Source organism: Gopherus flavomarginatus, chromosome 2, assembly GCF_025201925.1.
Source record: "Gopherus flavomarginatus isolate rGopFla2 chromosome 2, rGopFla2.mat.asm, whole genome shotgun sequence".
NCBI lineage: Eukaryota > Metazoa > Chordata > Testudines > Testudinidae > Gopherus > Gopherus flavomarginatus.
The window spans coordinates 234577181-234603073 of NC_066618.1; the positions used below are offsets into that span (position 1 = coordinate 234577181).

Consider the following 25893-nt stretch of genomic DNA (forward strand, 5'->3'; position numbering starts at 1 on the left):
GGTGTGTGTGTGTGTGTGTGTGTGTGTGTGTGTGTGGTGTCTTATTGAAAACTTATGTTTAGCAAAACAGTGCTGTCAGTTTCATGGCATTAAATGTTTAAACAAATCCTCAGCTTTAGCTAGAAAAATAATGAGATGACGTTTACCAAAGTAAGTCCTTTAATTCTAGAGAAGAAATTCTTCTTATTCTTGCCTTCTGTAACTGTCTGAGCCTCAGGTTTTATCCTATTGATCAATAATTAACATCTTTGCACTTATAACAATGACACAAGCTAGTTGTAATTCTATCTCAAAACCTTACAATGGATATATACAGCAGCTTTGCATCACTATTCTGTCCAAAGACAGCTTAGTGCGGTTGCAAGGTCTCAAGAGGGACTGTCACTACTGTATTTAAAGATGTTGTGCAGATTATTCCTTTGATATTTTTCAGTGTACACAATTATGCAAATATTTTGACTCCTTAGGTCACCAGGTTATATTTGGCACAGTTGGCATTGACTAAAGTGATGTGTAATATTTAAGGGAAAATTAAGAACACTGCCTATTTTTAGAGTTCATGAAAGCTTCTGCAAACGTGTTTCGTTGGACATGAAGGTTTTTGGTTTAGGATTTCTTTTTTAATCATCCATTTTTTGTCAAACTAGGGCATTAAGTATGTTGAATTACCTGAGGTCCCATGTAAATTTTGAGGCAGCTTTTCACAGTACTTTTAAATTGTGTTTAATAGATAGTGGAAATTTTATGGTTGAAGTCACATGGTATTTCTTATGGTTCCTTGGTGGAGTGAGCAGAAACTATTTTGATTCCCCTAATCTGAGGGAATGGCTGTATTTTGTATGTGTTCTGAGACAGACAAAGCAGTATCTGTTTTACTAGAATCATGAGCAATGGAGTTTTCTGAACAACCACTCTCAAGGACTTATAGATCATTCCTCTTCCCCACACCCGAGAGAGCCAGCAGCAGAATGTGGCTCTATGCTGATTCTTGCTGCAGTGTTGTGGGGCATAGTGAGAGGGCTTAGCATTCTTTTACCCTCACAACATCTTGTGCTTCTGGAAGTCATTTTTGATTGGCAAGTGTGAGAGCGCTGGCCCTCCTGGTGGTCCACAAATCCCGCTTCTCTTACCCACCCACCCTAAAAATGAACAGCCTGAAGCTGAGGAGGGAGAAGGAAAGGTGGTATTACTGGCTTACAATCAGCCAAAAATACCAGATACTTCTCCCCAAAAGAAATGACCAAGTAGGGATAATGAAGACTATTGGACGGTGAGGAAGACTGTTTGAGGGGCAGAGTGGGTGCATTCTTTGACAGAGTTTGTTGGGGAAGGGTTGTGGAAAGGGTAAAGTGTGTTTTGCAGAGATGTCTCTTATGGAAGTGGTCTTATCTAAACCAAACTCTGGCTGTTCTGAGGTTCCTCTATCACTAGATTTGTATGTAGGCTTGCTATGGTGTGGCTGGCTTAGTATGTCTTTTTGTATGTAGCTTGGCTACATATTTATATGTAGAGATTTGCATGATTTTGTTCATTTCATAGTCGTACAACTTGAGTGTGATGAGAGGAAAACTATTGGTGGACCTAAATATTGTAACTGAAGTATACTCTACATAAGCTGGCTGATAGCCTACAATCGGCTTGGGGCATGTGTTCAGTAAAGTATTTGACTCTCATAGGTCAGGATGGCTGCACGTTTTACAACACTGAGAAGGGATTCTAGATGGAAACTAGGCTGGAAGATCTGTCTAATTCTACTGTTCTTACCTATGTTTATTAGACTTTTTCAATTAGTCATCATTCTTGTGCAGTGTTTAGGCCACAAGGATCAATGATTAGTTAGTCTGGTGGGCAATAGTCCAGCTGTGTGCTTCAGCTGAAGATGCTTATGTTTGTGAGGCATTTCACATGCACTTTCTCATGTGAACTCTGTTCTGTCAATCCTAGTTATGCAGGTGTTTGCTGAGCATTGCAGATCTCTGTCCAGGTAACCTGGCCTAAATTCTATCATATGTACGCTATCCTCCTTGATTTAATATAGAGCTGTCAGACATACTGAAAATGTAGTCACTTCAGTTTCTGTTTCTTGACTTGGGCTCATATATAGGTGAGACAATTCACATACAACAGACATGTACGGACTGCTGGTTCAGTACTCCGTCTACATGTATGTGAGTGCCCTAGGAAGCTAGGAAGGAAACTTAAAAAAAAAAAAAAAAAAAAAAGTATATCATATTTTGTCTCCCTTACCCTCACTCATGTTGTGCAAGACAAGTATCCAAGATGGTCCATGTACAATTCTGAAATACATAATTTAAAAAACAGCTTTTGTTCAAAATTTCAGAGAGAAAAATATCCATTGTCCATTAGGTCACAGAAATACTATCTCTCATGCATGGAATCAACCTGGAAGCAAATTGTGAAAAATGCCATGTGTGAAGCTTCTTGCACATCTGAAAATAACTATCTGATGTGCTTTTAGTGGTCTGTTCAGTTCTTAATGGGCAGGTGTCCGCATGATAAGCTCCCTATTTAAAATGGCATTCTTGTTGGCAGCCTCAGAAGAGAGGTCAAAGAGAGAATGGGCAAAAAACTTGAACTACCTTTTGTCCCATGCAGTTTTTCTTAACCATAGCAGTCTTAGATGGAAAAGAGTGACTGGAAAGTGTGCGTGCGTGTGTGTGATAGATCCTGCAAACTAAGCAAACACGAAGGAGTACATGCAGTGAGAGGAAAGCTAAAGAGGAGGTAAAACAAAATAATTTCAAACCTCTTCGCTTTTCCAATTAAATATTTTGTTGTCTGAACTTGGGCTCTATGAAGGCACTGTGGTAGTAGCAGGCCTACAGCTTCTACTCTTTTGTTTGAATATAAATATTTTTTAAAAGCTGAAGACAATTTCTAAATAATATGTCAGAATACTCATCTTTCACATTTATACTTATCTGTTAAACTGCTTTTTCTGTCCCTTAAATATCTATTTTAAAATGGTTCAGCCAATGTCTGGTCTGTTGCTTTTTTTTTATACAACTTCTGGCTTGACAGTCTCCTGTTGAAATTCATGTATTACTCATAGTCAATATTCATTTACTTGGAAGGGGTTTTCTCCTCATCTTTTACTGCTGAAAGCTAAGATCTTTTTTTCCTCTGTGTGTGTCCGTGCGTATGTGTATATATTTAGTTTTAACTAAGCTAATGTATTTGTGTAAATGTTTATACACCTAATACTTAAAACATTACTGGGGCTTATACGCAGGGTATTGAAGGAAAGCTCATTGTTTTTATTAATAAAACCTTTATGGTATTCGTATATTGCTGTCCAATCTTTGCAGGTGCTGAAGAGAAAATTTTGGAAGAGTTTAAAGAAACACACAATGCCGACTCTCCAGATTTTCAGCTCCAGGCAATGATCCAGGCTGCTGGCAAGCTAGTACTGATTGACAAGCTGCTGCCAAAACTGAAGGCTGGTGGCCACAGGGTGCTTATCTTTTCCCAGATGGTGCGCTGCTTGGACATACTGGAAGACTACCTCATTCAAAGACGGTGAGAGCAACTATACAATACATTTCTAAATAAATTGTATTTTCCTCAGTGGCCAAAGTATTTAACCTGTGAGTGTTCTATATTGTAAAAGGATGGAACTTAGACACTTAATAATGTTACTTATTAATGCTCTGGCAAGGAAAAAAGCATACCTGTAATTGCAAAGGAATGTGGTATTTCCTAATGGGCAAATGCAAGTGATCTCTCAGAACCTTAATGGATCACCTTTTAGTTGGTTAGGTAGATTGTCCATCTGAAGTTTAGAGTAAGAATGTCGTCTAGCTCTTGCTTGAAGGCCTATTTCACTCTTTCGGGTGACAGCTGTTTCTGCAGTGAAAGTTGCTTAAAGGGAGAGGATGGAGTATCTTCTTCACTTTTTCACACAGTTGATTCAAGAATACATGCTCTCTAGTTTGCTGAGACAGTGGGCAAGGTAATATCTTTTATTGGACCAACTTCTGTTGGTGAGAGAGACAGTTTTTATGCTACATAAAGCTCATCTTCAGGTCTCCACTTTGTTGGAATTCTGCTGAACTGGTAGTCATGCTGAGATTTTTTTCTTTAAAAAAAATGTTGGAAGATATGATGAGAGAGCTAGTGATGAGAAAGTGATGGTAAAAATCTGCTTATAACGCAACTTTATTTCAGGTACCCATATGAGCGAATTGATGGTCGAGTGAGAGGCAACCTTCGTCAGGCAGCTATTGACAGGTTTTCCAGACCTGATTCTGATAGATTTGTTTTCCTGCTGTGTACAAGGGCAGGAGGTTTAGGCATTAATCTTACTGCTGCTGATACCTGCATCATTTTTGATTCAGACTGGAACCCCCAAAATGACCTCCAGGTAATATTGCAAGAGGCAATTCTTGTTAAACATTTTCTTTAGTTGTCTGCAATGTATTTTTCTACCCAGTTGGGAGGAAATGTCTGTTATTGCCTCTTAAAAACATATTAAGCTTGGAATTTATATTTTAAAAATATTAGAGTGTTTAAAATAAACATACTAAGATCTAGGCGTTGACTTTTCATTTCTGTGTGACTTGTAACACAATATTCTCTTTTATACTTCTCCAGGCTCAAGCTCGATGTCACAGAATTGGACAGAGCAAATCAGTGAAAATCTACAGGTTGATAACAAGGAATTCTTATGAAAGAGAAATGTTTGACAAAGCTAGTTTAAAGCTTGGCCTTGATAAAGCTGTACTGCAGTCTATGAGTGGAAGAGAAAATGCTACAAATGGGGTGAGAATATGTTCAGATGCAGACTTCCAAAGGCCATAAATGTATCCTATTTCTTGCTTACTGTAGCTTTAGTTAAAGGAAATTGGGGGGGGGTTTAACTGTCAGTTAGCTTTAGAATAGGTTTACCTTTGTTTTTACTGTTCTTCGCAGAAGATAAGTGCAACAAGTGTGAATGCTTTTGTTGACCAACTAAACATTTTAGAAGTTTACAGTTTTTCAGGGCTAAGTAAAAGGCAAATTGTCTGGCTATGCTATGAGATGTAAACAATGACATATCCAAGGAGATTGTTTCTCTCCTCCCAAATTATAGGTGCAGCAGCTTTCTAAGAAAGAAATAGAAGATCTTCTACGAAAGGGGGCTTATGGTGCTCTTATGGATGAGGAGGATGAAGGGTCCAAATTTTGTGAAGAAGACATTGATCAGATTCTCCTAAGGCGAACACACACAATTACTATTGAGTCTGAAGGGAAAGGCTCAACATTTGCTAAGGTGTGCTTTGAAATTTGAAGAAAAAGTTGATAAAATATTACCAAGATAGATGAAAATAGTGATAAATCTGCTTTCTGCTTAATTTAGCTTTTAGATTTATGCTGTCCAACTTATTGTTGCCTATTGATTGGACTGTGAGCAAATCTCCATATAAATATATATTGGTGTTTCAGTATGTCCAGTTACTGTGTTTTAGTGTCTCCATAATGTTAACTTTAAGGGACACCTCCTTTTGCTTTTATAATAATTTTTTTTTTAAAAAGTTACATTTACAACTGAAAATGGAAACTTTTTCCTGATGATATACAGTAAAGAACTCAATGTAGTGTTTTTCATATTGTCTAGGCTAGTTTTGTTGCATCTGGGAACAGGACAGACATTTCCTTAGATGACCCCAATTTCTGGCAGAAGTGGGCTAAGAAGGCTGAGTTGGATATTGATGCCTTAAATGGAAGGGTGAGATCTTTATACAAGTTCATAATTCGTTTAAAAGAGGATTTTTCTGAGTTTTCACGTTCTTTACATTTTCATTTTAGAACAACCTAGTTATTGATACGCCAAGAGTAAGAAAGCAGACCAGACTGTATAGTGCAGTCAAAGAAGATGAACTAATGGAGTTTTCAGACCTGGAAAGTGATTCTGAAGAAAAGCCCTGTACAAAGCCCCGTAGACCTCAGGACAAATCCCAGGGTTATGCAAGGAGTGAATGTTTTAGAGTGGAGAAGAACCTTTTGGTCTATGGGTAAGTAGAAGGCATCTGAATGGCTATGTGAAAAATACTTGTCTTTTTTTTATACCAGTCCAAAGAGAGCTGTGGATAAATATTCTGAAGTATGGAAGTCTTATAATTTCTAGTCAATAACTGAAACATCATCTAGTATTGTTCTGAAATCCTGTTTTGCCAGTTGATAAATTGGATGCGGAACTTCTCTTATCTCATGGTGGTTAGCCCAATTTGAGTCTCGTGTCTTAGCAGGCAGGCAGCTATATGTGGCTACCATCATGGTGCGCTTATTAGTCACTTTGTGTCTCTTTATCCAGAAAGATTGCATGTGATTATTATGAATGATGTATTTCAGGATCAAACTAAAATTGACCCAAAATCGTTCTGGGGTTCAAATCCCTATTCATACCTTACTGGAAACATTATTGTTAGACACATGTACTTTATTATTATCAGTATAATTCAATTGCAGCTTTTATGAGCAGTGAACTTATTGCCTGCTCTGTAAAATAAGCATTCTTAACTTTTCAGTGCTGGAAGTTGGATTTCCTGACATGACCTGCTAATGCAAATACAAGAGCTCCTAACTCATCTGGCACCCAGGGTTTAAAATGAAAATCACAAATGGAAATTCCAGTGCCAGAACTGTGTTCTTTAAGCATATTTTTCTTGTAGTTGGGGTCGGTGGACAGACATCCTTTCACATGGGCGCTATAAACGTCCGCTAACGGAACAAGATGTGGAAACCATCTGCCGGACAATCCTGGTTTATTGTCTTAATCACTACAAAGGAGATGAAAATATCAAAAGTTTCATCTGGGATCTGATCACTCCAACTGCAGATGGACAAACACGAGCCTTGGTTAACCACTCTGGTATGTCTACCACCATACCAATGTGGTGCTACTGTAGGTGGGGGGAGCCCTGCTGCAGTCGTACTATATACTACTTCTAAACTGTAGCATATACTACACCTTATGTGCTGGGGGAAGTGGTGTTGGTTCAGTGAGTAGTACTCTTCCTCTGAGTCAGAATTGTACAAATACTCCAGCATGGTGTTAGAGGGCATTGTGCTGCTGGAGGTGATGTCTAGTCATTAGTTCCCATGGCAATTTTCACAAAAGCAGGGAACTTAACCCCATTATCCTGGCCAGATACACTACACCGTGGATAGTTACACTCTTCATAGCTAAATTCTTACTATAGTTTCAACTGACTTTGGTATTCAGAATCCCTTGTACTAAATTGTTGTGTTGCTATTCATTGTGAATTGATATGTTTCACCTCAGAAGTGGCTGCGGTGGTACTTAGTTTTCATATCAGTTTGTCAGTAATGCACTTTAGGATCAAACTTCTTCAATTCAGACTGTGAGAAGTGTTGGGGCATGTTTTGTAGGCCTATCTGCACCAGTGCCCAGGGGAAGGAAAGGCAAAAAAGTGAAAGCCCAGAGTTCACAGCCAATGCTGCAAGATGCTGATTGGCTGGCAAGCTGTAACCCAGATGTCTTGTTTCAAGAGGACAGCTATAAGAAACACCTCAAACATCACTGTAATAAGTAAGTGTGTTTAATTTATAATGAGCTTATAGTTCTTAATATGTGTGAGAACCTTCATTTGGATATCCTTAATAGAACCACAGGACCACATAGTGGGGCTGTAAACTGCTGTACCTTGCTGTTAACTTGTGATGAAACATCACATAGAGTTCAGACCAGGTCTGGGTGATTGGCTGTAAACTTTTTGCGGGGGATGATTGGCTCTAACGAGGACATGTCAGGAAGAAAGTTTGTTTTGTTCAATAAGTGAGAGAGAGTCTTCATTATTCCCAGCGTGCCAAAGAGAGGAGTGGATCTGGCTTTAAGACAGCTTCTCCAACAACGTGTAGCATCTCAGGGCTATCCAAAACTATCCTGATGCTAACAGTTCTCCACAATTCTTTTCTTTCTCCTCCCCATCTCCCAGACTCATCATCACATCACCTTTTCCTTGAATCCCTTGATGTGGGTTCTTGGCCCCCAGGCTTTTACCACTCGCCCTCATCTCACTTTCTCCTACTCTCCGTCATGCACCTTCTGTTGTACCCAAACATTTCTCCTTCCTGTTCCTTTGGCCTCTTCTCAGTTTTGCTCCTCTCTTTGCTTGGAACAAGTGTCAACTTCTTGCCTCCCAAGCCTCCACTTCCCTGTTAATCCTTCCTTAAAACTCAGCCCTTCTGGGAGTTGTTCCAGTCTTTTCCCATCAAAATCACAATGTCCATTCCTTCCTGAATCATTTTTCCTAGTCTAGTCTTTCCAGATCTGCAGGGGCAGAGACTGTCCTATTGTGTGTGTTTTTTGTTTTTTTTAAATCTCTATATATTTTGGTACAAAGTAAATGTATAATAAGAAGTGACCACCTGAATTCTTTTTTCTTTGCTTTTGTCGTATCTTAGACTATGTCTACACTTATGGCATTGTGCAGAGTACAGGTATTGCGTGTACCTATACGTCAAAGTGAAAGGCAGGCTGCATCAAAACTTATTACTACAGAATGTAGCTATGTGCTGCAGTGAAAGGCTTCTTTCCCTGCTGCTAGAGCCTTTCTGGGCTGTAAGTTTAGACATACCTTTAGTAGTTGGGGATTTTGTCACTATCCTTTTTTTATCATATGCTGGTTCTCTTCCACATCTCAGCTGTGCATGCTCTGTCCCAAACTTTGACCAAAGATCTTGGACCTAATTCTCTTCACCCAAATAAACCCTCTTTTTTTTATACTATTACTGTACCACATGGGTATCCAGGAATATGTAATATACCCACATCGAAGTGCCACTCAGAGCTTTTTGTGACGTATGTTGCATGTCTTATTACTATTGTCATGCTGTTTAAAAGAAATAATCGGCACTGAAAAGATATTCCTTGGGCATGTCCTTGGAAGATATTCCTTAGATATATTAGGTGTGGAGTGGAAGAGAAGGGGAAAGGTACTCAAGCTAATTATCAGTTATTTTCAAGATGTTTGCCATGCTAAAAGGCAGTTTCTACCTACTGATGAAAATGAATAACAGTGTGCAAGTCTTCGGCTCAAAAAACCTCTGATTCTTCTAAACTGTCTCTCAAATCCACCTTCATTTGCTCTTCAAATAACTATTTAATTCTTGCACCACAACTGTCCCTTTCAGCCCCCAAATAGAGGTCCTGGCCCCTTCCTAGTAAATTGGTATAATAACAGAATTAACAATATTAGGAAAGCTGATGGCAGCACTGGAACCAGGGGTGCTGGGGGAGCTGCTTCATCCCCTGGTTTAAAGTCATATCCAGGGCTTACAGTCAGGTTCAATGGCTCTCAGCACCCCCAGTATACGCATTGTTCCAGCACCCCAGAATGGCAGGTCATTATGCAGGATCGTTTTCAGTCCCAGTCTTATCCCTTTCCAGATTCACAGGCGCTGAGAGCAGGGACTGTAGAGGCAACATGTTTAGCTCTGGGTGAAGTGGAGGAAGCTCACTGCTGACTTGAATGAAGAGGATGCTGGGGTGGGAGGCAACCAAAACTGGCTCTATAAGGATCAACATTCTGTCCTTGTGTGTGACAATTGCATACAATTTGATGAATAGGACTTTTGAAAGGGGCAGTGGCACAGCCCGATGAAACATTTTTTTCCACTCAACTTTCCTCCCCTTTTTCCCCTCTTCCCTTCGTACTTGGCTTGATGTAACAACAGGTGTTATCCAATTGCTATTACCATTTTGTCAATATTATGGCACTCAAGATGATGCAATGCTTATGCAGTCATATGTACATTTTGGTGCGTGAGCCTGAGAGGGGTCCCTTACAGTGCAAGGATAAATGGATGAGAACTGTCTGACACCTGTGTACAGTTTTTTGCGTTTTTGACAAAATTCCAACTAAAGTGTACCCCCTGCTACCTTCACAGGACTTCTTTAAATCACATGCACAAAACTGGGTGTTTGCTGCTCCTAATTGCTGGTGAGGTGCTCTCAAAATTGGTGGTGGTTTGAAGTTTTCACATGCAACCTGGTGATCAGATTTCTGCCTCTCTGATGCCCCTCACTATTCCAGGAGCAGCAGCAGTTCAACAGTTGGTGTGATGACTTTAGATTCAGCTTGAGAGGGTGGGCTGAGCAATCCATTGTAGTCAATGTTGATGTTACTTCATTAATTGGGCAGCAGGGGGTGTCTTTATTGGGTAACTGTAGTAGAGCATGTTTTCCAGGTAGATCTTTGCTATAAAGAATGCTTTCCTAGCCACCTTGAAAATGCAATCCCTGCCATTTCTAAACTTTGTCTAAACTTTGACTCTGAATACTTGATAATGGTTCAGAAAATTATCTGTAGCATTTCAGAGACGAGACAGTAAACCTGAATAACTAAAATTCCACCTTCCACAAGCAGTTATGCAGATGCACAGGTGAAATAAAATAGCAGTTTGAATAGGAACATGTAAAAATAACTAATATCTCCTAAGGGAAATGGGGGGGATTTTGGTTTTTTCATTCTCTGAAGCAAAAAGTTGTATAATCTGAAAAACCTGACATTCCATATTGAGGGTTTATGGTAAGGTAGTAAAACCAGATTTTATATCTCGTTTATTCCTACAACTTCTGATGTGCTTCCAAAAATGGTATTAAGGCAGCAGCTGAGGAAATTTTATGAGATAATGAAGCAGAACAGTTACTGAAAGCCATCTGCTCAGTTGTTTACAAACTTGCTTCAATACTTCAGAGGCAGTGGTAGAGTACGTGTTTAAACTTCACAAGCTGCACTAGGTAGAACTAAATGAAATGCGCCTGGGCTGGGTTGAGCTCGATCCCTCTCTGTGCAGTGTAAGCGGTTGCCAGGCAGGCCTGTTGGAAGCCAGCAGAAAGCACCACACAGAGGTGATTATGTGCCACCATCTGTCACGCTTCAAGCCTACCATACAGCATGGCTAATCAGCCTTGGCAGGATGATGGATGAACAGCAGCAGCTGCCAAAAGCCACTGTTGGCAAACAGTCCTGAAGTTAAGAACTTTTTCCCCTCTGCCTTCCTCTCCAGGGTCCTGCTGCGTGTCCGCATGCTGTACTATCTAAGACAAGAAGTTATAGGGGACCAAGCAGACAAGATCTTAGAGGGTGCTGACTCAAGGTTAGTGCAAGTGCAGGTTTGTTCTTTGCTTTGTAACACTGAAAAATACTGTAATGTGACATTTAAAGAGCTTCATAATCCATCAATTTACACATCTATTTTCAAGCAACTTGAAACATCATTAAGTACTGGATATTTGGGGGTAAAAGGTGACAAATGGGATTTTGAACTTTGTTTATATTGGAGGATTATTCACTCCCTGCTTAAACATTGAATATATATTTTTAAGTTAACATTAAAAAACTTTAAATGAATAACATTTGGACAGTTTTTGAGCATTACACCCCAAAATAATTCCTACAACTGGACCATTTTTTGATTATTTTCAGGAATCTCGATTTCAGATTTGTTTCAAGAAATGTATGTTTGCTGAATAATTTTAAACACATCGCTTTAATGCATATAGATGTGTGGTGCCTTGTCCTTCAATAGTGGTTTAATAAAAATGTAACCCTGTCTTTACAGTGAAGTAGATGTGTGGATACCTGAACCATTCCATGCTGAGGTTCCTACAGACTGGTGGGATAAAGAAGCAGATAAATCCCTCTTAATTGGTGTATTCAAACATGGTAAGTGATGTCTCACTCTGAGCAAAATGCAGTTGTAAAGCTTTCTGTGTGTAAAACTAAGCAGTCATAATATTAACAAGTATAGTTCCAAAGAACTGTTGGCTTCTATCTCCTTTTTTCCCCCTTGTATTAAAAAATGTAATATGAGTTGTAAATATCAGATGCTGTTTTTAAATATTTGCAGAACATTTGAGAAGAAAACATTACTTTCTTGGCTGTAAATAAAACAAAACCATATTTGTTTTAATAATAGCCAAGCAATACTATAGATCTCCATAAACTTTGCTTCCAGCACTGCTTCACTTGCTAACTCTGCCAACCAGTGTCAAAGTGGACGGTGGGCTTAACCTCTGCTATTAATCTGTACAAGTGCCTCCTGGGCTTTGTTCCAAGCAATATTTCACAAATGTCAGTGCTGAGAACTCCCGGCTCCCTTGAGTGGGATGCAGCCTTGTTAACTTTGAAAGGCTGGGGATGCAGAGCTGGCATGATATATACAGTGAGCGATTCCTGATTATAATCCCAATTCTCTGGAGGTCGCAGAGGTATTCTCAGCAGCGCAGCCTGACTAAAGGGGAGAATGATGGCTTATAAAACCTTTCATGATTACAGTTTGGCTTGAGGCTCTACAGCAGTTAGGAGCAGTGTGTTGTAGTACAAATCCTAATTGAATTGTGCTGTTCTGCCTATGTACAGGAGCTCCGTTTTGTGGGCTCAGCTGAGGCAAGTGGAGTCTAAAAATCATTTTCCTGCAGAGCACTGTTGGGATCTGCCATTTTCCATCTAGTCAACTTGGGCAGTAAAAAAAAGCAAACAGCAGTTTGAAAACTATAGAGAGAACAGTGTCATCTTACTGACATGCATCATCCTAAACCTAATAAGACAGGTTCGCTGGCCTTGTGTACAACCCATGTATGCAGCATTTTTTCAGCTTTAATGCAGGTTCCAGCAGGGCCAGAGCTATAGAAAGAGAGGGAAGTGGAGGGTGAAGGAGGAGGAGGAGGGTGAATGTGGAGAACTGCTGCAGAGGTCATAAAGTAACCATTAAGAAGTTTTTCATGTGTCATATAAAACTGGGTATTGGAAAAAAAGCCTTGAAAATATTCCTGTTTAGCATTTGCTATTATTTGTTGCAAATGTTTTCACATTAGTACTTTTTACATTGGTGAAGTTACTCATACGAGAATATTTTGTTACGTGAATAGAAAGAAACTAATTTCCAGGATCCTGAGTATCTTTTATGAAACAGTTTGATTCAAGTCAAGATGATGAGGAAGAGATTTGTTTTATGAAAGTAAAACATGTACCATTTGTCCGTATAACATAAATCATTCTGTTCAATTGTGGTGTGATTTCTTTTTCTTTTTTTCTTCCCTCCCTCCCTTCTACCCCACCCCATACAGGCTATGAGAAGTACAATTCTATGAGAGCTGACCCTGCGCTGTGCTTTCTGGAACGGGTTGGTATGCCTGATGCCAAGGCAATAGCTGCTGAACAGAGAGGGACAGATATGTTAGCAGATGGTGGTGATGGGTAAGAAGGATATTTATAAATGTAATAAATAATAAACTGATTTTAATTAAATAAGTGCTGTATATGGTTGGCGTGAGTTCACTTATTGTGTTTACATCTGACTTGAGGATACTAAGTGATAATGTATTAGTTAATACAGTGTAAAAATACTTCAGACTAATATTTTCAGAGAAGCAGATAAATTGAGACAGGTGAACTTGACATATTTGTGTATTAATACATCACAAACGGATGCTTGGTTTTTTTCACACTTCTGTTTTTGTCACTTGTTCTTTGAGACATATAACATCAGTAATATGGGTTGTTTTGGGAAAAATACTTCTGTTCTGATTATTTTTATTATTTTAAATTTTGTGTAGAGGAGAGTTTGACAGAGAAGATGAAGATCCAGAATATAAACCAACCAGAATTCCTTTTAAGGATGAAATTGATGTAAGAACCTCAATGTAGTAATGCACATATGTAATGTTGACATTCAGTGCCTGTGTTAATGTTCTTAGAATGATGTTTAATTATAAAAGTTCACAAGCCACCAGATAAAACACATTTGTGATAATCATACCTTGCTGCTAGTGTTTGGGGTTTTTTGTTTGTTTGTTTGTTTTTGGAAGATTGCCCTTTTTCCTCTAAAAGATAAAGCACAACTGAAACCTAAAACTAAAGTAACTCTTGTCTTCCCCAAAGGAATTTGCAAACTCACCTCCAGAAGATAAAGAAGAATCCATAGAGAGCCACACAACAAGTAAGGGTTTGTGAAAGTGAAAAGGGAGAGGCTAATGCATTTAATTATTATCCATATTAATACCCATACTTAAGATACTAGCTGAGTCCTTTTGGACAAATCGATGTTAACTTTTTAGTGCTTAGAAAAGTCAAATCTTTCAGAGTCTTAGGTCAGGGATTCTCAAATTTCATTGCACCGTGACCCCCTTCTGACAACAAAAATTACTTTACAATCCCAGGAGCGGGGACTGAAGCCTGAGCCTGCCCGAGCCTCACTGCATCGGCTGGCGGGACCAAAGCCCGAGCCTCACCACTCTGGGCAGGGAGGCCAAAGCTGAAGCCCAAGGGCTTCAGCCCCAGGCAGGGACCATGCAACCTGAGCCCCGTCGTCCAGGGCTGAAGCCCTCGGGCTTTAGCTTTAGCCATGGGCAGCGGAGCTTCGGCTTCAGCCCTGGGCCTGAGCAAGTCTAAATCAGCTCTGATGACCCCATTCAAAGGGGGTCATAACCCACTTTGGTTCCCAATGCACAGTTTGAGAATGGATGTCTTAGATCTTAATTCGTAGGTACTTGGGAACAATCCCACTTTATTATGTGTCTTGTTCAGTTTCTGATTATACAGTGGAGTTTATGGGATGGTAAAACTCTACGTATTTAAGATATGAAAGTCTAGCCATTGATATTTTTCCATTGATATTTTTGGATAATATTTAAATCATATAAAATATGTTTCTCAGTAGTGAGGAAGCTTGCCAAGTGTAAGAGTAAAAAATAATAGATGGGAAATCGTAAATGTTTCCTCATAGGGGACTGAATAATTTTAGTACATATGTTTAGAGATCTATCGCATTAACTTTACTCTATAATGCAAATCTCCTGATGTCACAAAGCAAGTCAACAGGGAAGGTGCATGTGATAGAAATATTAGGAATAAGAGGAAGGCAGTTGGCTATGCGTAAGTATTTGTCAAATTTATGTAACTCTGAGGTAGGTTTTTTACTAATCCTATCCATTCCTCCCTTTCAAACAAAAATAGTTACTCCCAATTTTTATTTATTTCACTTCTAGAGTAATGAAGTATAATTTCACCTTACAAAATTAGAATCCTATGTAGTCATAAAGACTTGGAAATGCCTAATGTTGTCCTTACAATACACATATATTTTTCTATTCTCTAGGCAAGCACAGTGAAAGCAATACTGAGTTAGGCCAACTCTACTGGCCCACCACTTCAACCCTGACTACCCGTCTGCGTCGCCTCATTACTGCCTATCAGCGCAGCTACAAAAGGCAACAAATGAGGCAAGAGGCACTAATGAAGACGGACCGACGGAGACGTCGGCCTAGAGAGGAAGTGAGAGCACTAGAAGCAGAAAGAGAAGCTATAATAACTGAAAAACGTCAAAAGTGAGTTTAAGATTTCTTCCCCCAAATCCCAATGGCAGATATCTATGAAAATGTATGTTGCCATCACTTCAGTTTTGCTTTGGATTAATAGTTAACATTTGGGGTCTTCTGGTGCACTAAATCAGGCCTTGTTCTAACCATTCTTAATTTTCTGCGCTCTAGATGGACAAGAAGAGAAGAAGCAGATTTTTATCGTGTAGTGTCTACTTTTGGGATTATTTTTGACCCTATGAAACAACAATTTGACTGGAACCAGTTCAGAGCTTTTGCTAGGCTTGATAAGAAATCCGATGAAAGTTTGGAGAAGTACTTTAATTGTTTTGTGACTATGTGCAGGCGGGTATGCCGAATGCCAGCCAAACCAGATGAAGGTAAGTTTATAATAATAAAAATCCACATGAATAACTTACCCTGTTTAAAATCAAGAGACCAATCCTGTTGAAACATGATTTGATAACAAAACGTAGTAATTACAAATTTTGCACTTTTTCAATCTTTAAAAACCAACTTTTATATTCAATCAGGTTAAACAATGAAAATCTAATTTTGTTACAGAACCACCTGATCTTTCCACCATGATTGAGCCAATCACAGAGGAGCGTGCTTCTAGGACTTTATATCGCATAGAACTGTTACGAAAAATCCGTGAGCAGGTTCTCCATCACCCTCAGTTGGGGGAGAGGCTAAAATTGTGCCAGCCAAGCTTGGATCTACCAGAGTGGTGGGAGTGTGGTAAACATGACAAAGACTTACTGATTGGTGCTGCTAAACATGGAGTCAGTAGGACAGATTATCACATCCTGAATGACCCTGAACTCTCTTTTCTTGATGCCCACAGAAGTTTTGCTCAAAACAGAGGGGCAGGTAATGCAAGTAGTGTGTCTTCACTAAACCCACTGGGTGCTGGCTGCAGTCATACGCCCCCTATTGTCCCATCCACACCAGTACAAGACGACAAGGCTACAGAACAAGCTGAGTCTAAAGTTGAGGGGTCTGAAAATTCAGCAGCCAAAGAAAAGTCTGATATCAAAGAGGAGACAGATATTGCAGAAAAAGGCATTAAGCAGGAATGTGATGCTGAGGCTGAGCCTGGACCTGTTAAATGTGAAAGGAAAGCTATAGAAATGAGTACAGATGTAGATCCAAAATCTATTTCTGAAAAAGGGTCAGAAGAGGATGAAGAGGAGAAACTTGATGATGATGACAAATCAGAAGAGTCCTCTCAACCTGAAGGTAATACATACAGAAATGATTTAACTAACAGAGAAGAGCCATGAAGCTAATGTTAAAAGTCATGCCAGCTGATAGTTGGCAGCCAAAGAGCCATTATGGCAACTGAGGATTGGACAGATACATCTGCTCCCCAGCCACTCTCCCTAGGCCAATGGCCCAGATAGGGTGGTGTAAGAGCAGCTACAACAGTGCTGTTTCACCTGGGGATTCCCCCATAGCAGGTCAATATCAAGATAGCGAATTGAGCCAATAATATAGGCCCTTGGCACCATCAGAGCACACAGAGGCTGTAGAAGGGCCAAGGATGTGCCCCAACAATTATTCAATAAGTATCTAAATTACAAGCATTACTATGCCTCAAGATTATCAATCTTGCTTTTTAATTACTGTTTTAAAATATTTCAGTAGAAACCTGAAATCCTCTGAAAGGGTTAACAAAATGGTATACTAAATTCCCTTTTTTTTCACCCTGAAATGCCAATAGTGTGATTGCTGCAAGGTTTTGGTCAACGTTTTATAGCAGAAGAATTTAAGTTAGTGGTTTTCTTCATTAGGATATGGAAAGCTCCTCTGGAAAAATAATGTTTATACCAAACGTTACTCAATTCTGAAGCTACAGCATGACTGATCTACATTACAAAAGGACCAAAAGTATACTTTAAAAAAAAAAAAGAGTACCTTTCTCCTCTACATTCCACATTTCAACCAAAGATTTTTAGTTAAGATGATTGGTCTGTTTGTAGCTAATGCCTGGTGATTGTTATTCCTCAGCAGGAACAGTTTCTCAGGGTAAGAATTTTGATGAAGAAAGCAATGCATCTATGAGCACTGCAAGGGATGAAACCCGTGATGGATTCTATTTGGAAGATGGAGATCCTTCAGTCGCTCAGTTGCTTCATGAGAGAACATTTGCCTTTTCTTTCTGGCCTAAGGTTGGTTCACGATTGAGTAGTACCTTTCTCAGTATGAATAGAACATGGAAAACTTCCTGCTTTATTTCATTAATGGACTTTCAGTTTTGCAGATTGTTTCTCTAATGTTCAAAACACATTTTATTAGTGGTCTAATAGAGACCTAGGAAGTTTATGAAATAAGGTTATAAATTTCAGTTATTTGAGAGTAGGCAGAGAAAAAAGTAGGAATTACATTACGTTCTTTGGTATAGACAGACTGGTAATGCATTATTTTTTTTGCAAACTATATATTCTTATGTCAACAGAATCACACCTTTGTTGATAGAAGCAAATTTATTACCTTGATTTATGGGTTTCATCTGCAGAGGTGCCTACAATGTTAAGAGCAGAGGTTTGGAAGATTACCATTTATGTTGGGGGTGAGGAGATTGTAGAGAGAGCATACTAATGACCTACTTGTTCCAAACTATTATATAATGTTGACAGATGTAATTGAATTAAGGTTTCCTGTAAACATAAGCAGCAACTGCAGATGAAGTTTTGTCCTGTATTTTATTTTTGTAACAATGCAGATAATTATTTAATAGGAAACATCTATAAAACAGTGATTTTGTGATAAATCCTTATAAATTTGTTTCCTGGTTTTGCAAAGAGGGTAGGGAGAGAAATAAAGTAGTAATAGTCTTAAGCTTACTAATCACCATAACAGGGCCATCTGGTTTAGAAAAAAAACTTGCTCTAATAGGCTTATTCCTGGGGAAAGCAAGCAGTCTGCTGCAGCTGCTGAGACTTGCTAGTGGCTTTTGCAGTGTTCTGCTGTTCAGGAAGCTAAAGGATGATTCTATTCCCTAATCAGCAGTATTTTTCATATACAGATGCCCACCGACTTACGCAGTCGTTCCGTTCTGGAAAGCCTTGCGTAACTCAAATTTTGCATAAGTCGGAAACATATACCCGTACGTTACGCAAAAATGTCCACAACTCAAAAATCCTATTTCTGGCTTATGGCTATAATTTGTGTAAGTCAGGTCGTGCGTGACCCGGGGAGCATCTGTAGTGTGTTTCAGTATATTTCAAGCAAGCTAGAATACAAAATCATTGAATACTGAAATGGAAAAATCAAGTGATCCTTCTTTTTCTTTTCATAAAGTCATTTTTGGAAACATTCAAAATGCTAAAATCAGCTATTGCTAGATTCAGAAAGTTTCACCAAAGGAGTTTAAAGGTTCATAGTAACAAACGCTTTTAATATGTGTAAATTTTGTCTAAGTAAACTAAACTGGAATTAGAATTTTTTTTAATGTACATGCTTCAATGAAATTTAAAGTGATAATGGAAGTGGAATGAAAATTGACATTCATTAGATGTCCCTAGGTTGGTGCCCGTTTCATAATGTTGAACTTTATTAATAGTGACGCTAACGAGGAACCACTTCCTGGGACAGAATTGCAGAATCCAGCCTGTTGGATATGAAATACCATAGCTTTAAGATACTGATTGCAGATATTTTAATTCTCCTGTCCAAACTGATGATTTTTCTGAACTGAAGTTCAGCATTATGTAAACAATAGTGAGTGCTTTGTAAACGTCAACTAGTGTAATTTTTCTTTATAGAAAACAAGTTCTTCCAACACGTTAGTTTTAAATGATGAACAGTAACTTCATCTCTCTCCACCATAATTCTCTGTATGTGAACTGTTTAGAACAACTGGTATATTTTCTGGTCTGTAAGCATTCTGTTAGATATTTTTGCTTGTATTTCTCAGGTCTTGCAGGCTATTAAACTGTGCAGTTGTGCTCAGTCTGACTGAGTTTAAATGGCTACTTTTGCACCAAAGGTTTATTATGTACTTTCCTTTATGCAGGACCGAGTAATGATCAACCGATTAGACAACATCTGTGAAGCAGTGCTAAAAGGGAAGTGGCCAGTAAATAGGCGCCAGATGTTTGATTTCCAAGGGCTCATACCTGGGTATACTCCAACAGCTGTGGACAGCCCTCTACAGAAAAGGAGCTTTGCAGAGCTCTCCATGGTTGGTCAAGCCAGCATCAGTGGCAGTGAAGATATCACTGTTTCTCCTCAGTTATCAAAGGCAAGTTTAATCTTTCTGGTTACATTATAGAAAAAGGAACCAGGGGTGGAGGAGATGAAAAAGAAAAATAGGCTGCTTTAAACTACTTTGCTGAATAAAATGAGGCCTTTCTGTCTCTTAAAATGTTTGTGCAATCTTTCTGTCTTATGGTCAAGTGGAACATCAGTGGGTTTTTTTTCTAAAATTCAGTACAGCTTTGTTAGTAATTAGAAATGCTCATTTTTTTTATTAGGAAGATGCACTCAATTTATCAGTCCCACGTCAGCGGAGGAGGAGACGGAGAAAGATTGAAATCGAGGCTGAGAGAGCGGCCAAGAGAAGAAATCTTATGGAAATGGTTGCCCAGTTACGAGAGTCTCAGGTGGTCTCAGAAAATGGACAAGAAAAAGTTGTAGATTTATCAAAGGCCTCACGAGAGGCAACAAGTTCTACCTCAAATTTTTCATCTGTTACTTCTAAGTTTATCTTGCCTAATGTCTCCGCACCAGTGTCTGATGCCTTTAAAACTCAAATGGAGCTGCTGCAAGCAGGTCTTTCACGCACACCCACAAGGCATCTACTAAATGGTTCTTTAATGGATGGAGAACCGCCCATGAAGAGGAGGAGAGGAAGGAGGAAAAATGTAGAAGGGCTTGATCTATTGTTTATGAGCAACAAACGGACATCGCTGACTGTTGTAAGAGAGCAATATTTTTTTTCTGTTTTTTCCTTTATATCTATTACTCCACGTATCTGAGTTTGAAGTGCTATTTTAGTCTAAGTGACCGTGTAGAAATTTCTTATTTTTACTAAGTCCATCAGCTCCTTGTTCATATTCTGAGCTATGTTTTCTTTAATTATTGACTAAAATGTTATGCATTTCAAATTAAGCACTTTTAACGGTGGCAAATGACAACTTTATGTGTGATATACACCTCTTAAATAGTAACCGCAAACTTCACTCTTCACAAAAACCTTACAGGTGCACTAACAAAATGGAATTCCAGTTTGAGGTTTTACTGAATACTAATTATGGAGAAAAGAGGAAAGACCAGGGACTCTGCATTGGGAACAGCTAGAAAATACCCTCAGAACTAGCCTTTTGGGCTATAATGTGCTCTTGTAAAATATTAAACTTCCCAAATGTCCGTAATGTAACAGTATTGCTTTATATGGTAAGATTTATTCAAACAACTTTAATAGTTTAGGGAGATTCCCTGATGGATAAGCTCTGATTTTAGCTAGTCATTTTGGGAAATCACTTCTCCGAGGTAATATTCCTTAGAGGTGAAAATTCATACCAGCATCGTGTTTTTTGCAGGAGGATGCAGAAGTGACCAAAGTATTCGAAGACGATATGGAGACCCCACCAGCAAGAAACATTCCATCTCCTGGACAACTGGACCCAGACACTCGGATCCCTGTAATTAACTTAGAGGATGGGACCAGGCTGGTGGGAGAGGATGCTCCTAAAAACAAGGATTTAATTGAATGGCTTAAATTGCATCCTACCTATACTGTTGATATGCCAAGTTATGTACCAGTAAGTAGATGTCACATATAAAACTATAGCTTACATCAAATTAGTGTGGCCTTAAGGCTCAAAGAAATTGAAACACATTTATTGAAAGAGATTGCGAAGACCAGGCATACTCATTTAGTATCTGATCCTACGTCCTGTTGAAGTCAGTCATAATTTTCCCCTAATCTTCAATGGAAATAGGACCCATAGGTTGCCAGAATGTTATTTTAACTTAATTTTTATATTTAAATTCAACAGCGATGTGTATTGGAAAATATACATCAAATTGTGCAGAATGTTTGTTTCCCTCTGGCAAAAAAGGGATAAGATTTCTGAGAAAAATCTTGAGGCAAAGAATTTGGCTATATATAGTCTTAAAAACTTTTATTGCAATGAGTTGATTGAAAGTTTATTTCTTTTCACCGGAAAATAGAAAAACCTAACACACTATATTTTTTTGTTTTTTCCTTTTAGAAGAGTGCAGATGTGCTGTTTTCCCCATTTCAGAAGCCGAAGCAAAAAAGACACAGATGTCGAAACCCTAATAAATTGGATATAAACACCTTAACAGGAGAAGAGAGGGTACCTGTTGTAAATAAACGAAATGGAAAGAAGGTAAAACTTAGACTAGTCCTCTCTTCTGCTAGAACTGTTTCAGAGCATCTCTGGCACCCAGGAAGCAAGTCTTTCATGCCAAGATGATTTAAGGTTTAATCCTGAGAGGCTGATTTAGGGGGCCTGCAGCCCCCCGATTTACAGCCCTTTTAGCTAGTGGGTAAATAATTTGCTGAACAATTTGACTTTTTTTGTCAGATTTTTTTAAATGAAATATTTAACAAACTTCAAATTATTGACTCTGCTTGAGTCACAAATATTAGTTCAAAAATATTCAGTTTCCCAACTGGTATCTAAGGGCTTCTCTTTACAGACAGTTAGTGCGCACCATGCTAGATCACCGTAGATTTACACACTGCTTGCCCTGCATGAAGTTTCAGCATAGACATAACTTAAGACGGACAGTATCTCTTAAAAACAACAAGGAATCCGGTGGCACCTTAAAGACTAACCGATTTGTTAGAGCATAAGCGTTCGTGGGTAAAAACCAAATCGGTTAGTCTTTAAGGTGACACCGGACTCCTCGTTATTTTTGTGGATACAAACTAACATGGCTGCCCCTCTGATACTTGGTGTCCCTTAATCACCTCTGAATTGCACTACTAAAAGCCACTATAACTTTTAGAAAAGAAAAGTAATCTACTGCATATGAAATGTGTGCATTGTTTCATTCTTTAAGAGTAATTAATGTCTTTAATTAGATGGGTGGAGCTATGGCCCCTCCAATGAAGGACCTACCAAGGTGGTTGGAAGAAAATCCTGAATTTGCTGTTGCTCCAGACTGGACTGATATTGTTAAGCAGTCTGTAAGTATAAGGCTCAGTTGTTCCATTTAAAGTTTATTTGCAAAAAGAAATCAACACTGTATACATTTCCGCCACATAAGCATTGACTGTAGCTTGTTTTGAACTAAGGAAATATTAGTGGCAGGATGGGGTTATCCGGCATTTGGGAGAGGATGATAGAAATGTGCAATGGGATTGCAGTAGATAGCCATTTGTGCACAATCTTAAACATTTATTATACATTAAGGTTTTTTTCATAGTCATATAAATATGAGTGACTGCTAAATACAAATACTCATTCACTAATTGAATATTAATCCAATAGTCACATCCATATAAGAAATGGATTCTTTAATTGAAGCATATTGGTATCAACCAACATCCAGGGGTTAACTTTTCCAGCTTTTCATTTTAAAAGATCCATCTGAAGCAGAAGCAAGCAACACTGCAAATACTCATTTATTCTGTGAAAGCGTAGGATAATGCCCAGCTGATAAACAGTAGTTCAGTAGAAATAGAAAAACCATGACCAGCGTGTAATTGCAGTGTTTTCATTGTATTTTAATTGAATTTGGTGAGCAGTCTGTGAAATGTGTGTTTCACAGCTCTGATTCTATTCAGCATGTTTTGTCCCATCGTTGTGATTATATGTATAAAATTAGCATTTTTGCTGTTCACTTTGTTCCATTTCCTATGCTTTCTGCCAGCTCCAACATTCATGTTAGTCTGTCTCCATTTGTCACTTACCAATTTTTTTTTTTACCACCACCAGCATGGAAGAATTCAGAAGTATTGTGTAACAATTCTTCTCTCACACATGACCCATTAAACATATACTCTGAGTATTGAACACTGACAGTGCATAATCAACCGTTCCTATTTAAAACTGAAAGTATATTGATAAAGAATCTTTTTTTCACCTCTTTGTTCAGGGTTTTGTTCCAGAGTCCATGTTTGACCGTCTTCTCACAGGCCCAGTTGTGAGAGAGGAAGGAGCAAGCAGAAGAGGAAGAAGGCCAAAAAGTGAAATTGCCAAAGCAGCTGCAGCAGCTGCCGCTGTAGCTTCAACTTCGGGAATCAACCCACTGCTAATGAACAGTCTATTTGCTGGAATGGACCTCACAAGCCTTCAGAATCTACAGAATCTACAGTCTCTCCAGCTTGCCGGCCTCATGGGCTTCCCTCCAGGACTAGCAACAGCTGCGGCTGCTGGAGGTGATTCTAAAAATCCAGCTGCCATGCTGCCTCTGATGTTGCCAGGTATGGCAGGGTTACCCAACATGTTTGGACTGGGTGGATTGTTGAATAACCCAATAACAGCTGCTCCTGGAAACACCACTCCTGCTTCCAGTCAAGGAGAAACTGAAGATGGCACTTCAAAAGCAGAAGAGAAGAAAAATGAGAACGAAGAGGAGAACAAAGACTCTGAGAAAAGCACAGACGTTTCTGCTACTGACTCTGCAAATGGATCTGTCAGTGCTGCTACTGCCGTCGCTGCCACCAGCAACAACACTGGATTGCCCACAAACCCTCTGGCCTTCAATCCTTTCCTATTGTCCACCATGGCTCCTGGCCTGTTCTATCCATCTATGTTTCTACCTCCAGGACTGGGAGGATTGACACTGCCTGGTTTCCCAGGGTTAGCCGGACTTCAGAATGCAGTGGGCTCCAATGAAGAAAAGGCTACTGACAAAACTGAAGGGGCTGCATTTAAAGAAGAGGAGAATTTAGAAGGCAGTGATGCAGAGGAGAGCCTTGATAAAACTGCAGATTCCTCCGTTTTAGAAGATGAAATAGCACAGGGTGAAGAATTAGACTCGCTTGATGGGGGGGATGAAATAGAAAACAATGAAAATGATGAATAACCAGTACCAATTACAGTTAAAGTGTTTTAAACTTTTGACAAATGGTAGTCCTACTGTTTACACTCTCACAGTTAATGTCCATACTTAGTTTTTATAAGCTGTTCTGTAACATAGTGTAGCAACAAAAAAAAAAGTTTCAAGTCATGTTATACAGATGTGTCAAAAGGTATCTTGGTCATTAAGTATTGTGCAGTGCATTATTTATTATCCCTAGGAGAGATGAAATTTGAGAGGTGATCATGTCTTTTTAAGGAAATTGACATAATGCTCTGCTTTTTTTTTTTTTCCTTTTGGTACCATTGGTGGTATTATAAAAGCAGCAATTTGTAATCAAGTGGCACTAATAGAAGGAAGTGCTGCTTAAAGGAAGTATGAAGTTATATATTTAATTTTTTTATTTTTTATTTTTAATTTTTGCTGTGAAGGTCAAGATGAAATTTACCATACATATCATATTTGCGCATCATTTTGACTGTATGGGAGTTCATACACTCGCGCGTGCACACACCCACACACACACTCTTTCTGACAATCTCCATGATAGTGTGAATGTCTCTGTCTTGAGACACAGCAATAATAAGGCAGCTGTTGAATGTGAAGAGTACCTTTTGGAAATTAACCCACTGAGAAGGTTCTTACAGGATAAAACTACAGTTTAATCGTCTCGTGATCTTGTAATGCACTGGTATAAACAAAAAAAAAAAAAAGAAAGAGAAAAAAATAAAGAAAATCAGGTACCTTTTTTAAATTAAAGGACTTTGTTACTTTAGCCACAAAGCTAAACAGCATTACCTCAACTCTAAACTAGCCTTGAAGTTTACAGACATGACTTTGTAAATGTATTGTTTTCTTTGTTGTGATGTCTTTTTATTTTTTTCTTTGGGAACTGCTATCATGTAAGATAAGATGTAAATTGCTGCCAACTGTAGTAATGATGCTTTTAATAAAAGTGACCCATGATATGCAGAGCTGTAATTATAGAATGTAGTGTTTAGAGAAATGACAAATGGTGTGTGCGCGCGCTCTCTCTCTCCCCCTCCATATATATATATATATATATATATATATATATATATATATATATATATATATATATATATATATATATATAGGTATGGGGGGGTTGGTTTGGGGGGGGAATGGGGGTGTATTCATAGTAGAAGCAAAATACATAATTGTGGCTGTTTGTACAGTTTCTGGCTATATCCTCTTTTACTAGATTAACTGTTAGTAATATGTCAAACTGATTGTCTTCAGGAGACTAAGCAGGACGAAAAATCTTGAATTACCTTCACATTATTCCACTCTAACTCATTCTACAGAAAAACACATACAAACCCTGCATTACTCCCTCAAAAGGACATGTGGGACTGAGAATACTTTAAAATGTGTTCAGCATGTGATAATGTGGTACACTAAAGAACAAAAGGGCAAAAGAAAAATGAGGCTTTAATAGGCACAATATCTAGGTCATTTATCCTTGGTTAATGGGAAGAAAAACACAATGCTGTAGTGTCAGCAAGGGACACAAA

At 38.7% G+C, this 25893-nt stretch overlaps 1 protein-coding gene across 3 annotated transcripts in view; it reads left to right on the forward strand.

Moving 5' to 3' along the window:
- Nucleotides 1–25327, forward strand: part of CHD7 (chromodomain helicase DNA binding protein 7) — a 188790-nt gene extending 163463 nt beyond the window's left edge. For 2 of the 3 annotated variants that reach the window (XM_050938872.1, XM_050938873.1), the window contains 23 exons: nt 3330–3540; nt 4189–4384; nt 4615–4782; nt 5093–5272; nt 5618–5728; nt 5809–6014; nt 6672–6871; nt 7393–7552; nt 11035–11124; nt 11590–11693; nt 13097–13226; nt 13586–13658; nt 13911–13968; nt 15127–15355; nt 15518–15726; nt 15911–16588; nt 17360–17520; nt 19368–19599; nt 19832–20271; nt 20896–21117; nt 21571–21711; nt 22413–22517; nt 23429–25327. In XM_050938872.1, coding sequence (XP_050794829.1) covers nt 3330–3540; nt 4189–4384; nt 4615–4782; nt 5093–5272; nt 5618–5728; nt 5809–6014; nt 6672–6871; nt 7393–7552; nt 11035–11124; nt 11590–11693; nt 13097–13226; nt 13586–13658; nt 13911–13968; nt 15127–15355; nt 15518–15726; nt 15911–16588; nt 17360–17520; nt 19368–19599; nt 19832–20271; nt 20896–21117; nt 21571–21711; nt 22413–22517; nt 23429–24361 — 5237 coding nt within the window. In that variant the 3' untranslated portion in view covers nt 24362–25327. The remainder of the gene's footprint in view (nt 1–3329; nt 3541–4188; nt 4385–4614; nt 4783–5092; nt 5273–5617; nt 5729–5808; nt 6015–6671; nt 6872–7392; nt 7553–11034; nt 11125–11589; nt 11694–13096; nt 13227–13585; nt 13659–13910; nt 13969–15126; nt 15356–15517; nt 15727–15910; nt 16589–17359; nt 17521–19367; nt 19600–19831; nt 20272–20895; nt 21118–21570; nt 21712–22412; nt 22518–23428) is intronic. The other variant, XM_050938874.1, reaches the window with a different exon arrangement.
- The last annotated feature ends 566 nt before the right edge of the window (nt 25328–25893 follow it).